The 14,338-nt window shown below is 39.5% G+C and overlaps 1 protein-coding gene across 1 annotated transcript in view; it reads left to right on the top strand.

The window, feature by feature from the left end:
* The window catches only part of LOC140204578 (glutamate receptor 3-like), a 385,312-nt gene that overhangs the window by 159,143 nt on the left and 211,831 nt on the right, over positions 1 to 14,338 (top strand). The window contains exons 4-6 of the mRNA XM_072271301.1: positions 104 to 291; positions 3,617 to 3,670; positions 10,703 to 10,864. Of these exons, the coding sequence (XP_072127402.1) occupies positions 104 to 291; positions 3,617 to 3,670; positions 10,703 to 10,864 (404 nt within the window). The remainder of the gene's footprint in view (positions 1 to 103; positions 292 to 3,616; positions 3,671 to 10,702; positions 10,865 to 14,338) is intronic.

Raw genomic sequence — 14,338 nt, 5'->3', positions numbered from 1 at the left:
ATCGCTTTCTTCAGCTCCTGGCTGCACAGTGAAGCTACTGGAAAACATTTGAAAAATTCTTTCTCAGTGCTTGGTTTCTAAACTTTGTGTTTCTTCTTGGCAGGATATTCCATCCTGCAAGTAATAATGGAAGCTGCTGTCCAGAATAACTGGCAAGTTACAGCAAAATCAGTTGGAAGCATCACCGACGTGATGGAGTATAGACGGATCTTTGAAGAAATGGACAAGAGACAAGAAAGAAGATACTTAATAGACTGTGAATTAAACAGGCTGAATGCGATTCTGGATCAGGTAACAGCTACAGTATTCATGCAAAATATTTGACAAAAAATGAAAAATATAGATTGTTTTGTATTCATTGTACTGTCACTGTAACCCTGTTAAGCATGGTGATAATAATGCGATTTAAAGTCTTTGCGTTTCAATGCAAAGTCATGTCTATCCTCAAGTCCCCTTAGGAGTATCTACCGATAATTTCCAATTTATTTAGCACAAGTCCTGTAATCCTGCTTCCTTTCTGTTGCTGCTTCCATATATACATTTTAAGAGGATCACTCTAAGAGCATTAAGGTTCATGATTCTGTTTGTGTGAGATTGAGAGTTGAATTGAATAATATGGTTTTGAAGGTCAACTCACAAATCATAATGTGTCATTTTCAGTTCCTTTCTTTCTACTTTTCAAAGCAGCTGTTAAAGGAGTTTGGGCAAAAAAAAAAAACAGCAACACTGAAATTACCTACTTCCATTGCTTGCATGACAAATATTTCAAGTTACAAGAAAATAATAGAGCCTAATCTGCTGAGCACATTCAGCATTTTATGATTTTCCCTGTTATGCAGTACCACCACCATTTGATGAGGAAGCAAAGATGTCTAATAGTGCTTGTTCTTCTGCCGTTGTTGAAGAGGGATTAAAGATCTCCTGAACTGCTACTTATTGATTGAAAACACCTGACAGGACAGATAACTTTTCAGTCAGTAAAATAGTGTCAGCACTATTCTGCTTAAATCAGGGAAACATCAAGCTTTGTATTAGTATAGTAAAGTCAATGAAACATTTCTTAAAGGTAACAAAAACAGCAAATGCTGGAATTACTCTGCTGGTTAAGCAGCTTCTCAGAAGAGGGGAATGGAGTTAACATTTCAGGTCCATGACCCTTCATCAAAACTTCCATACAACAGTACTGTAACGTCCTGGGAAAGGTTCACTGCTAATATAATGGTCTCTCTGTCGTGCAGTGTTTGGGTTAGGACTAGAGAATGAGTGTTTGGGTTAGAACTTTGGAATGTGTGCTGGCCAATGAGAGGAGATGTTTTTCTTTCTTGTATGCCCAAGCGAAGATTTTGCAGTCTTTTGTGCGGCGGAAGATGGAGAGAGAGAGGATGCCAGAACAGGGAAATCATAGACTGCAGGACGGAGTGGACTTGGAATGAGGTTGGGAGGGAAATCAATGGAGAACAAACAGACGGGAAACAGTGAGCTCCAACATTGCACTTTAGACTGTTTCCTGAGAATGGGCCCTTTTTTCTTTTTGGTTTTCTTTACTAACCCTATAGTCAAGTTAAGAATTATAAAGCACAATCATTTAATTGCATATTGTGTACTGTTTGTAATTTTTTGGTACTGATTTGTAACAGGGGAACACATCACGTAGCATCCACCCAAACAACACAGGTAAAATGCTGAGAGACAAGGAAATGAAGATACTGCAATCCGCAGTCCCAAAATATTCGACCACTGCTACATTAAGACAAGGAATGCCTACTGCTCCTTGCTCAGACAGTGGTGGCAGAGCTTGAATGCTATCACCTCCTACAAGTTAAATCAAGTGACTTGGGAGACAACAAGGTTTCGCTTCTAGATGATCTCAATGCCTTCTATGCTTGCTTTGACCATCAGAACATAGAGGAACCATCACAAATCCCCAGATAGCCCGATGGTCCTTTGATCTCAATATCTGAAGCTGATGTGTAGGCTGCCATCAGGAGGGTGAATCCACAAAAAGCTACTGGAAGGACAGGGTACCTGGCAAATTACTAAGACCTGTGATGACCTGGTATGTTCACTGAGATCTTCAACCTCTCGTTTCGGCAGTGTGTGGTACCCACCTGCTTCAAGCAGGCTTTCTCTTATACTGGTGCACATGAAGAGCAAGGTGCCCTGTCTCAATGACTACTGCCAGGTTGCTCTTCAGTCCACAATGATAAAGTGATTTGAGAGGTTGGTGATAAAACATATCAGCTCATACATGAGAGGTGACTTGGATACACTTCAATTTGCCTACAGTGGCAACAGGTCCACAACAAATGCCATCTCACTGGCTCTTCAATCAATCCTGGAACATCTGGACAGCAAAGATGCATACATCAGGATCCTCTTTATCGACACTAGCTCGGCATTCAATACCATCATCCCCTCAAAACTAATCAATAAGCTCGAAGACCTTGGCCTCAATACCTCCTTGTGCAATTGGGGTGGGGGGGGGGGAAACAGGAGTCTGTGTACATCAAGAATTAACCTAGTACATTTTTGAGCAACTTACTAAATAGCCCATATGGAGCTTGCAAAGATATTTGAAACAGTAAGTCATCAGCAAAAAATATAACAGTAGAATTGGAAGTAAAGAATTGGAACTGCAGAATTGCTGTATTGACTGGTAGTTCTTTTGGGAGATAAAAAGATAAAAGATTAATAATAAGGAGTACATACTCTGTGATGATAAAATAACTAATGTATCCAAGGCATTTGTACGAAGACCATGAAGGTATTAATGACTTTTCTAAAGGAACAGAATTAAGAATGTTATCCAGCTGTGCCCAAAGCAAATAACCTGGTGTCAGATTGTAGATTGAACTCGGGCATCATTAGCAGTTCTGTGCACAATAATTAAAAGCCAACAAATTACAGACGCTAGAAACCTGAAATAAAAATAGTGTTGGAAATACTCAGCAGCTCAGGCAGCATCTGTGAGAGGGGTACACGGCTCATCTTTCAGGTCAGAGCAGTTCTCTCCATCCCTTGCTTGTGGTATGGGTTGTTGTGTGGAAAACACAATGGCCAGTGAAATTTAATATAATCAGTTTGAAATTAATGATACTGAATCCCGGAAGGACAAACAGAATACCTTCTTGATGTTACAAGGCTGGGAATGAGGAAAAGCAAATGATTTCGTAATTATTTGTGTGTGTGTATATATGTACATTACTAGGAGTGAGAGCAAAAGCACAAAACATAAAGTAAAAAGCTAATCGATTGTTAACCTTTATGTGAAAGGAATGGGAATGAGGAAGGGTCTCGCCAAATGTTAATCCGCTATCAGCTGCTATCAGCTTTAGCGTCAGAACATTAGAAAAGATATGAAGAATAACAAAACTACAACCGGAACACTAACATTATTTGTCTTTCCATTAATGCTGCCTTGCCAGGAGAATGTTTCTAGCATTTTCTACCTTTATTTCAGATTTCCAGCTTCATTATTTTTCAATTGATATTCACTTAGAAAAGAGCTATTTTAAATTGTGTGGCCTAAAATTTTTATAATTACACTTCTGAATGGTGTTGGTTAAATTATATCAGAGAAAGTTTTCATAGATTATTCCTTTCTTTTGTGCCACAGGCTGTAAACGTTGGCAAAAACATCAGAGGTTATCATTACATGCTGGCCACCCTGGTAAGTGATTCTCTTTGTACTCGCTTAAATCAAGACAGTGCTAGTTGATGGCCAAACGGTATAACAGCCAAAATTAATCATTTCCCAGTAACTCCCGCTAAGAACAAAATCAGGAAACCTTTGTCTGCTAAGCTTTTGGATCCAAGTGAAATTAACTTTGGCAAACTGAATCTAGTTATAGGTAATTTTTGTTCAACTGCTCTTAACTGATGTTAATTATATAGCAGAGCTTGGTTGTGTGATATATAGAAGATGTTGCATTGAGAGAGATGTTCCTGAAATTAAGCACTGTCAGAAAAGAGTCAATAGAATCTTACTCTTGTTTTTTCATGACTGGAAGAACTTGTATTCTGTTATTATAAAATATAATCTCTCACCTCTCCTTCAGTAGCACAAGCGTGGTTCTTGTGTGGCTAGCTCACATAAAAGCTCTCTCAATGTTTTCAACAAAGTACCTCACAGAAAGAACTTATGTTTTAAACATATAGCAAATTATAATGCATATTTTGTGAACTTATGATTTTTTGCCATGAAGCTTGTGGTAAGGTTGTCACTTGTGAAACATGTGTACCTTGATTAAGGTCAAGTGCAATGAAATGCCAGCCATTGTAATATCATAACATTTTGGTTCAAATATCATGATAAAATTATGTCACATGATGCCCTGCCTTACCCATACATCATTTTGTTGACAGGAGGTATTAATTTTAGGCGATAAGGTATTAGAGCAGAATTATGCCATTCGATTCATTGAGTCTGTTCTGCCATTTGATCATGACTGATCCATTTCCCTCTCAACCCGTTCTCCTGTCTTCTCCCATAACCTTTCTTGCCTTGACTTGTTAAGAATCTACCAATCTTTGCACAAATGCACTCAATGACCTAGCCTCCTTTGGCAACAAATTCCACAGGTTCACCACCCTCTAGCTAAAGAAATTCCTCTTCATTTCCATTTTAAATGGACATCCCTCTATTCTGAAGTTGTGCCCCCCGGTCCTAGGCTCCCCCGCTACAGAAAATGCCCTCCCACATCCGCTCTACCTTGGCCTTTCAACATTGGATAGGTTTCAATTAGATTCCCCCCACCCCACCATTTTTCTAAATTCCAGCAAGTATGGGCCCAGAGCTATCAAATGCTCCTCATATGATAATGCCTTTTAATTCTGGAATCATTTTCAGGAACCTCCTTTGAACCCCGTCCAATATCAGCTTATCCTTCCTTAGATAAAGGGTCCAAAACTGCTCATAATACTCCAAGTGAGACTTCACCAGTGCCTTATTTAGTATCAGCATTATATCCTTGCTTTTATATTCTAGTCCTCTCGAAATGAATGCTAACGTTGCATTTGCTTTCCTCACCACCAACTCAACCTGCAAGTTAACCTTTAGGGAATCCTGCACACTGACTCCCAAATCCCTTTGAACCTTTGATTTTTGAATTTTCTCACCATTTAGAAAATAGTCTACACTTTTATTCCTTCAACCAAAGGGTATGACCATACACTTCCCAGCACTGTATTCCATCTGCCATTCCTTTGCGCAATTCTCCTGATCTGTCTGAAGTCCTCCTGCAGCCTCCCTACTTCTTCAGCATACCTGCCCCTCCATCCATCTCTGTAATGTCCACAGACTTGGCCACAAAGCCTTCATTTCCATATTGATCCTATCTTTCCTTCTCATAATTGGTTTGATTCAGTTTATCAGAATCAAGTTTATTATAACACATAAAAGTTGCTGGTGAACGCAGCAGGCCAGGCAGCATCTCTAGGAAGAGGTGTAGTCAACGTTTCAGGACGAGACCCTAATGCAGATGCTGCCTGGCCTGCTGCGTTCACCAGCAACTTTTATGTGTGTTGCTTGAATTTCCAGCATCTGCAGAATTCCTGTTGTTTGATCAGGTTTATTATCACCGGCATATGATGTGAAATTTCTTAACTTAGCAGCAGCAGCTCAATGCAATACATAATATAGAAGAAGAAAAAATTAAAATTATAATAATAATAAATACGTAAATCTTGTTCAGTATAATTTATACAGTATACGTATATTGAACAGATTAAAAATCGTGCAAAAAAACAGAAATGCTATATATTTTTTAAAAAGTGAGGTAGTGTCCAAGGGTTCAATGTTCATTTAGGAATTGGATGCCAGAGGGGAAGAAGCTGTTCCTGAGTCACTGAGTATGTGCCTTCAGACTTCTGTACCTTCCACCTCATGGTAACAGCGAGAGAAGGGCATCTACAGGATGCTGGATGTCCTTAATAATGGACGCTGCCTTTCTGAGACACCGCTCCCTGAAGATGTCCTGGGTGCTTTGTAGGATAGAACCCAAGAGGGAGCTCACTAAATTTACAACCTTCTGCAGCTTCTTTCAGTCCTGTGCAGTAGCCGCCCCCCCCCCCCCCCCCCGACAGTGATGCAGCCTGTCAGAATGCTCTCCACGGTACATCTATGGAAGTTTTTGAGTGTATTTGTTGACATACCAAATCTCTTCAGACTCCTAATAAATAAAGTATAGCCACTGTCTTACCTTCTTTATAACTGCATCGATATGTTGGGACGAGGTTAGATCCTCAGAGATCTTGACAACCAGGAACTTGAAACTGTTCGCTCTCTCCACTTCTGATCCCTCTATGAGGATTGGTATGTGTTCCTCCTTCTTACCCTTCCTGAAGTCCACAATCAGCTCCTTCGTCTTACTGATATTGAGTGCCAGGTTGTTGCTGCGGCACCACTCCACGAGTTGGCATATCTCACTCCTGTACGCCCTCTCATCACCACCTGAGATTCTACCAACAGTGGTTATATTGTCCGCAAATTTATGGATGGTATTTGAGCTATGCCTAGCCACACAGTCATGTGTATACAGAGAGTAGAACAGTGGGCTAAGCACACACCCCTCAGGTGCACCAGTGTTAATCGTCAGTGAGGAGGAGATGTTATCACCAACCTGCACAGATTGTGGTTTTCCAGTTAGGAAGTCGAGGATCCAATTGCAGAGGGACGTACAGAGGCCCAGGTTCTGTAATTTCTCAATCAGGATTGTGGGAATGATGGTATTAAATGCTGAGCGATAGTCGATGGACAGCATCCTGTTTGTGTTGTCCAGGTGGTCTAAAGCCGTGTGGGGAGCCATTGAGATTGCATCTGCTGTTGATCTATTGTGGCGATAGGCAAATTGCCATGGGTCCAGGAGGCAGAAGTTCAGTGTAGTCATGGCCAACCTCTCAAAACATTTCATCACTGTAGATGTGAATGCTACCGGGTGTTAATCATTAAGGCTGCTCACGTTATTCTTTTTGGGCACTGGTATAATTGTTGCCTTTTTGAAGCAAGTGGGAACTTCTGCCCGTAGCAGTCAGAGGTTGAAAATGTCCTTGAATACTCCTGCCAGTTGGTTGGCACATGTTTTCTTAGCCTTACCGTTTACTCCATATTACACTTTGCTTCAATATACTTTGCTTGTTGTTTTTACGTTTTGTTCCTGCTGTGATCTTGGAGTATTGCAATCATGTTATTCTTCTCTTTGCTTCAACTTTTTATTTTTCCTTGCCCCACTTTTCTGTAGAACTGAGATAACAAGCAAGAGGTGTATTTCCATGAACTTGATTCTGAGGCCGTGGCAGTAGGACAGGACCAATGTGAGCAGAGGCACAGTAGCAACGTGCAGCTTCCAATTGACCTGGCACTAATTTGGATCATGTTGTTTCCAAACTACATTCTGGCTGGTTTGAAAATGTCACTTGAATGCGCATATTTTCCTTCCAGCCAGTAAATTTAAAAGCTTTCAGAACAAGGGTCAAACCAGCAGCACCCCAAGCATTTGAAAAGATGCATATGTATTTTCAGATTTGTAAAGAATTCAAAAAGATCACCAAACAGTAAGTTATTTCAATTTGAGTCCAATGGAATATCAAGCCCAAGGAGAATTTGTTGGCCTCCATAAGGTGGGGTTATCTTAGGTTCTGACTTGGAAGTCATTTTTCATCATTTCAGAATGAAAAGGCACTCCACTACAAACAGAAATCACGGAATAACTGCATCCCAAAACTATCTTGGAAAAAGCATTTGTTTTTGTAATTTCTCAGATATCCTCGTGGGCAATTTCACAATTCACTGGTTCGCTCAAAAAATCTATAGAAATAGACATTTGCAAATAAATATTAAGTGCATTTATATTTTGATCAGGACTGTGGTCCAGTAAGGATTTTTAATCAAGCTGGAAGAAATCCTGTTCAATTTATTACACTGTAGATATTTCACTATTTCACTACTCCAGTTTGGTCACTTATTATTTGGACCTTCTCAACTCAATCACGCATGCCATGCTTGCAAATGATTGCCAAAATCCTATCTAGTCCATTGCACTGATGATATTCCATTTTGTCACTTCTTAGTTGTAATCAGGCATGTGCTGTGCTTGCAGATGATTGCCCTCTCCTTCTCGTGCGAGGAATGAGTGGGAAATTGTCATCGTTACTATATTGCCTGAATGCTTTCACCAGCTGAAGTAAAGTAGCAAGTCCAAACAGTACAGATTTTGCTAATTAGACAGTAAAGAACAGTTTCCCACATCAAAGTTAGCTTTATTGCCAATTTTAATTCTAAATCCACAACCTTGAGCTCATTATAGCTGTAAAACAGACTAACCATATCTATTTCTGATAAATAATGTTTGGGTTTGTATTACTTTGCTAATGATGCACATGCTGTTGGAAAGAAAGAACATTTTTTTTAGATTATGAAGACACGTAGTCCTCTTTTATTGTCATTTATTAATGCATGCATTAAGAAATGATACAGTATTCCCTCCGGTGTGATATCACAAAACACAGGACAGACCAAGACTGAAAAAACTGACAAAACCACATAATTATAACATATAGTTACAACAATGCAACAATACCATAACTTGATGAAGAAGTCCATGAGCACAGTAAAAGTTCAACGTCTCTCAAATGTCCCACATCTCACACAGACGGGAGAAGGAAGAACTCTCCCTGCCATGCCGACCACAGTCCGACTCTGAGTCATCCAAAAACTTAGAGCTCTGATCAGCTCTCCAACACCAAGTACTGAGCGCCATCTCTGGCCAAACGATTCGCCCTCAACCTCGGTCGCCAACAGCAGGCAAAGCCAGGGATTTTGAGGCCTACCCTCCGAAAGATTCCCGACCACGCAGTAACGACAGCAGCGAACGAGCATTTCAGAAACTTCTCCAGATGTTCCTCTGTGCTTTCATGTCCCTCTCCATCAAATCAGAATTGTCCACAGCCCGTATTTAACGGATACGATATCATTTTTCACTGGAGGGCTGCGCGCGCGCGGTGCGCTGCTCACTCTTCTCCTGCCGTTTTATAACTGCGAACAGTTACAAGGGTAAATGACAGTTTTCATTCTGCATTTTGCGGCAATCCTCATCATTCTACCTACCATTGCTAGCCCTGCCCAATGAATAACGTGTACAGTAATGACAGAATATGCTTTTAGTTTCCATTATGTCATTACCTTTGACAGCATGTTCGTTTTCTGAGGGCAAACTATCTAAGGCTTCAAGAGGAAAGATCAAAATGGCTGAAGGCATTCAGTGAAACTGAATGATTAACCTAGTTATAGAGTCAAGTAAATTTGACACTTCCATTCAGTCCTGGGCTCTACTCTAATGGGCAGTAATGGTGATACTTTGACACTATTACAGTATAAGATTTGTTGGCTAAACATAATTACAAATATAATGGAATGCATCCCAGAGCACCATAATGTGCCGCTGCCTCAGTTAGGTTGAGACTTTCTTGGTGAGGTATGAAGGATATGCTGCTTGGAGGTTTACTTACAGGAAGATTATTTGCCAGGTGGCCAGGTAGCATGGCAGTTAGCATAGTGCTATTAAAGTATCAGCAACCCGAGTTCAAATCCTGCTACAACCTGTGTTCAATTTCCGCTGTTGTCTGTAAGGAGCTTGTGTGTTCTCCCTGTGACCGTGTGGGTTTCCTCTGGGTGCTCTGGTTTCCTCCCACATTCCAAATTGATCACATGGGTTTATCAGGCCAGAAGGGCCTGTTACAGCACTGTATCTCTGAATTTAAAAAAAAAGATAACCATGTGCTATGTTCATTGAATCAGAACACTATAACAACATCAACTTGCATTTATATAGCATTTAAGATGTGCACATTATCCACATAGGCAAGAAAAACTAGAAATCAGCAGGAAAATCCTGAGGTAAAACAGAAAGTCTGAACTCATTCAGGAGCAGGGATTCCAACTAGTTTTATGCTATGGACCAATACCATTAAGCAAGGGGTCCTTGGACCCCAGGTTGGGAACCCCTGTTGTAGAGGTACAGTAGCTGCTAAATCTTAAGGGCCAGAGAAGGTTGAGACTGCTCATTAAGAATAATGTGACATAAACAACAGGTAATCTACTGTTGGTTGATGGAAACTTCTCAGAGACCAGAGCAACCACTTAAAATTATTGTTAGGTCCCTGGATTCTGGCTTCCGTTTGAGTAAAATTTACAACCTATAGCCTCTGAGGCATTAGGACGATGATTGTTCATTACATTTATTTAATCTGCGAAACTGAAGGATTTAAGTATTAGGAAACAACACTTTGCAGAATGGTTGATCACTTGGAAGCAATGTAGATGACTGGTTGGAAATCCTCATGCAATATAGACAGATGTGTGATCCACAGCACAGCCAGGGATTCAAACTGAGTTTTACTTCATCCTTCTACATTTGGGCAACATCGGTTCCATTCTTATCATTAAATTGAGGTTTAGTTGGGAATCAAAGCTAAATATTTTCTGTACTGTAGCTGTTTTACAGAAGAGCTAAAAAAAAATACATGATTAAAAAATTAACAAAACATTTTGTGTGTGTGTGGGTGAGTGGGTGGATGTACACATCTGTTAGTGATGAAACTCAAGCAAGGATATAATGAACTTTTGAAAAGGTACAATAAAATCCTATTTTTTCTGGTAATTTGAAGCCTTTAATTTACTATAATTTGCCTTGTGTATTTGTTGCAGGGCTTTTCTGATCTTGTGCTTGATAAATTTATGGAGACGGGAGTCAACGTAACTGGCTTTCAGCTTGTGAATTACGAAGATCCAATGGTGCAAAAGTTCATGCAGAGGTGGACAAAGCTGGATCAGAGAGAGTATCCTGGAACGGCTGCTAGCACTTTGAAGGTACAATATTTACCTTTTTCTTTGGATATTTCAAGCCTACTCCTGTGTAAAGGAACTGCTTGATAAAATAATTCTGGAAAGACTAAATAAACAACATAAATGACACCGTTTAGGGCAAATTTTGTACTACATAAGTGACAAGCATTTGTATGTTTGTCAATAGTGCCTTAAATATAGGAAAAAGTCCCAAGCTTTAATTAAATCATTACAAAACTTATTTTCTGCTCATTAGGATCTTAACCCTCCATTGGAAGACTGAAGATAGTCTGTTGTTCTACGTGTCATTCATTTGGATGGATAGCACTTATAAAGTCATAGAGTCATAGAACACTGCAGCACAGAAGCAGGATCTTTGGACCATGTAGTCCATGCCAAAACATCGATCTGCCCAGTCCCACTGACCTGCACCTGGACCAGAGCCCTCCGTCCATATATCTGTCCAAATTTCTTTTAAATGTTGAAATTCAACTCCATCCACTAATAGTGCTAGCAGCTCATCCACACTCTTACCACCCTCCAAGTGAAGAAGTTCCCTCTCATTTTCACCTTAAATATTTCACCTTTCACCCTTAACCCATGACCTCTAGTTGTAGACTCACCCAACCTCTGGGAAAAGTCTACTTGCATCTACCCTATTTATACCCCTCATAAATTTATGTCTTCATCAAATCCTCCCTCAATCTTCTACATTCTAGGGAATAAAGTCTTTTCCCTATAACTCAGCTGCTCAAGTCCCAGCAACGTCCTTGTATATTTTCTCTGATCTCTTTCAACCTTATTCATATCTTTTCTGTACATAGGTGACCAAACTGGGACACAATACTCCAAATTAGGCCTCACCAATGTCCTACACTATTTCAACATAATATCGCAACTCCTGTACACAGGATATTGATTCATGAAGGCCAACGTACCAAAAGCTTTCCTTACGACCAATCTGCCTGTGACACCACCTTCAGGGAATTATGGAGAGGATACATGTCTTTCACTAACTTGGTCCCACTGTCATTAATAGTATCAGTCAGCTCTCAGTCTCAGTTTCCTGGCTAACCAGCAATCTCTCGGGCCACCTGCAACCTCTCAATCTTCTATTGGTGTAGTATATCTAATATCAGCAGTGCTCAATGATACTTACAGTAAGGCTGTCACTCCTATAAGTATTATGTTATGTGACAATTTTCTTTATGATTTGCAATAGTGTTTGTGGTAAGTTGCAGATTTTGACATCCTCTTGAATAAGTACACATTTTAAACTCTTTCTCATACTCTGTCGAAGCCCATAGAATCTCAAATGGACTTGGTGAGAGTTCAGGAAGGTGCCTTGAGCAAGAGGGACAATAAAGTTGGGTGCTTTATTCTGTTGGTACCCTGAAAATATTGGGATATATGGAAAATGTGGTACTCAATAATGGACAAAAAGCATTACTACAGTTATAATGGCTGCTTATTAGACATAATGCTAGCAACAGGCTGCTAGAAAGATTTGGGAATGTTCTAGAAATTTGTATTTAGTATGAAGATTAATTAGTTTTAGACTAACATGAAGATATTTTCAGGATTCATACATGAGTACTAAGGGTACAAAACATACATACTTGAAATTAAATGCTGAGCCAAGAAGCTGTGAACCCAGGTTTGTATCCAGCACTGGACACTTAAAGGGAAGAAGAGCTAAACAAACTAGAATGGCATGGAGTATTAATTCAAGCAGCACGGAGTGATGGAGTGACACCCATGGTGGTGATATCTAGGACTGTCCAGTTTTGTGGACGTAATGAAGTCATCTTTAATAGAGCAAATGTTGAGGAGATATATTCCTTGTCCACACATCAAATTTAGTTGACAGGTGCAAAATTCTTCACTTAAGTAGCATTTGCCCAATCATTATGCCCAGTTTGCTGTTATCCAAGACACTACTTCACAATTAACACCCAGGCATTGTACTTGTATACCAAGGTGTCATACAGGGTGAAATTATCACCTAAAAATCTTTTAAGCAATAGTAGATAAGAAAACCCAAAATACTAAAGGTGCTGAAAATCTGATATAAAAGAGAAAATGCTGGAAACACCAAAGTCTCCAATCTGAAGCATTAATTCTGTTTCTCTTTACACAATACTGTCTGACCTGAATAGTAGATGAGAGGCTGAAAGGATTCCAGTATTGGCTTTCTAACTGTAGCAGCCACAGAGGAAGAGAACTGTCTGGTTCTTGAAGCTTGTAAAAATTGTATTATCATAATATAGAGCTTCACAAAGACAAATGTGCTTCAGTCAAAAGGAAATCATTTAGTTTGAGGGAAGCTGAGAACAGTTTACAAAAAAATGAAGCAATCAGCAGAGCTGGGAATCTGAAAATGTTCTGAGCTCTACTTGTTTCAGGGTATGACTGAACGCTGTTTTGATTTTATCACATTATTAAGACCATGTCATCCCCTACTGAAGACCTATAATAATGGGGCAGAATTCTGCAAAAAGTACATATCCTGTGCAGGAAAAGTCTTGGCAGTGAGTCATTTTTGGTGGTTCGCATCACCAAGCAAGTGATGCTGGATTTAAACGGTAATTAGCTATTCGTGCTTGGAAGCCATGAAACCCCATTGTTTTTACACTACACACACTGACTAAAAGTCTCATTGAGCAGGATGTGTCAGATATATTTAATGCCAATATATTTCCATAGTTATTATGAAGGACAGATTGAAATCAGAATGATTCACATGACAAGAAGAGTTTCTGTCAGTTATAATGGAAAATCATTAAGTCTGAATGCATGATTGTAGAAAAGTGGGGGTTCCCTGCTGCTTATTGAAAGTTGCGCAGTAGCAAAAAAGAAAGATCAAACCAAGAAACTAGGATTCGAAAAGTTGTTTGAAATGTAATGTCTGCTTTTAGTTGCATTTCATTGCCAAAACCATTCAAATTTTTGTATTTCCACTAGGTGAAAGTTCATTTACGTTCAAATGTTTCATCTATTCCTCCAAAATCTATGAGTTTTCTTAGTGTTAAAGTCAAACAATCATAATTTTGGAAAGCATATAACTTGTAATCATAAGATGGCTGAATAGCTAAAACATGCTGCTTATGACACCTGATCAGTAATAATCTGTAAAGTTGAAATTCAAGTTCACTGACTCCAAATCCTCATTGTAATAATCTTACTCTTACTTTCCTGTTGACAACTTAGTTTGTGCATTACTGTACAGTATTTACATAGTTATATCAAGAGATAACATTTACATAAGGAAAACTTAGTTTAAACCTTATTCATAACCTTGTATAACCATATAACCGTATAACAATTACAGCACGGAAACAGGCCATCTTGGCCCTTCAAGTCCATGCTGAACACTTACTGTCATCTAGTCCCACTGACCTGCACTCAGCCCATAACCCTCCATTCCTTTCCTGTCTGTATAGCTGTCTAATTTAACTTTAAACGACAACATCGAATCTGCCTCAACCACTTCTGCTG

The sequence above is a fragment of the Mobula birostris genome, chromosome 10 (assembly GCF_030028105.1).
Source record: "Mobula birostris isolate sMobBir1 chromosome 10, sMobBir1.hap1, whole genome shotgun sequence".
Classification (NCBI taxonomy): Eukaryota; Metazoa; Chordata; class Chondrichthyes; order Myliobatiformes; family Myliobatidae; genus Mobula; species Mobula birostris.
The sequence above is the reverse complement of the archived record's forward strand: the minus strand, read 5'-3'. Positions and strand labels throughout refer to the sequence as shown.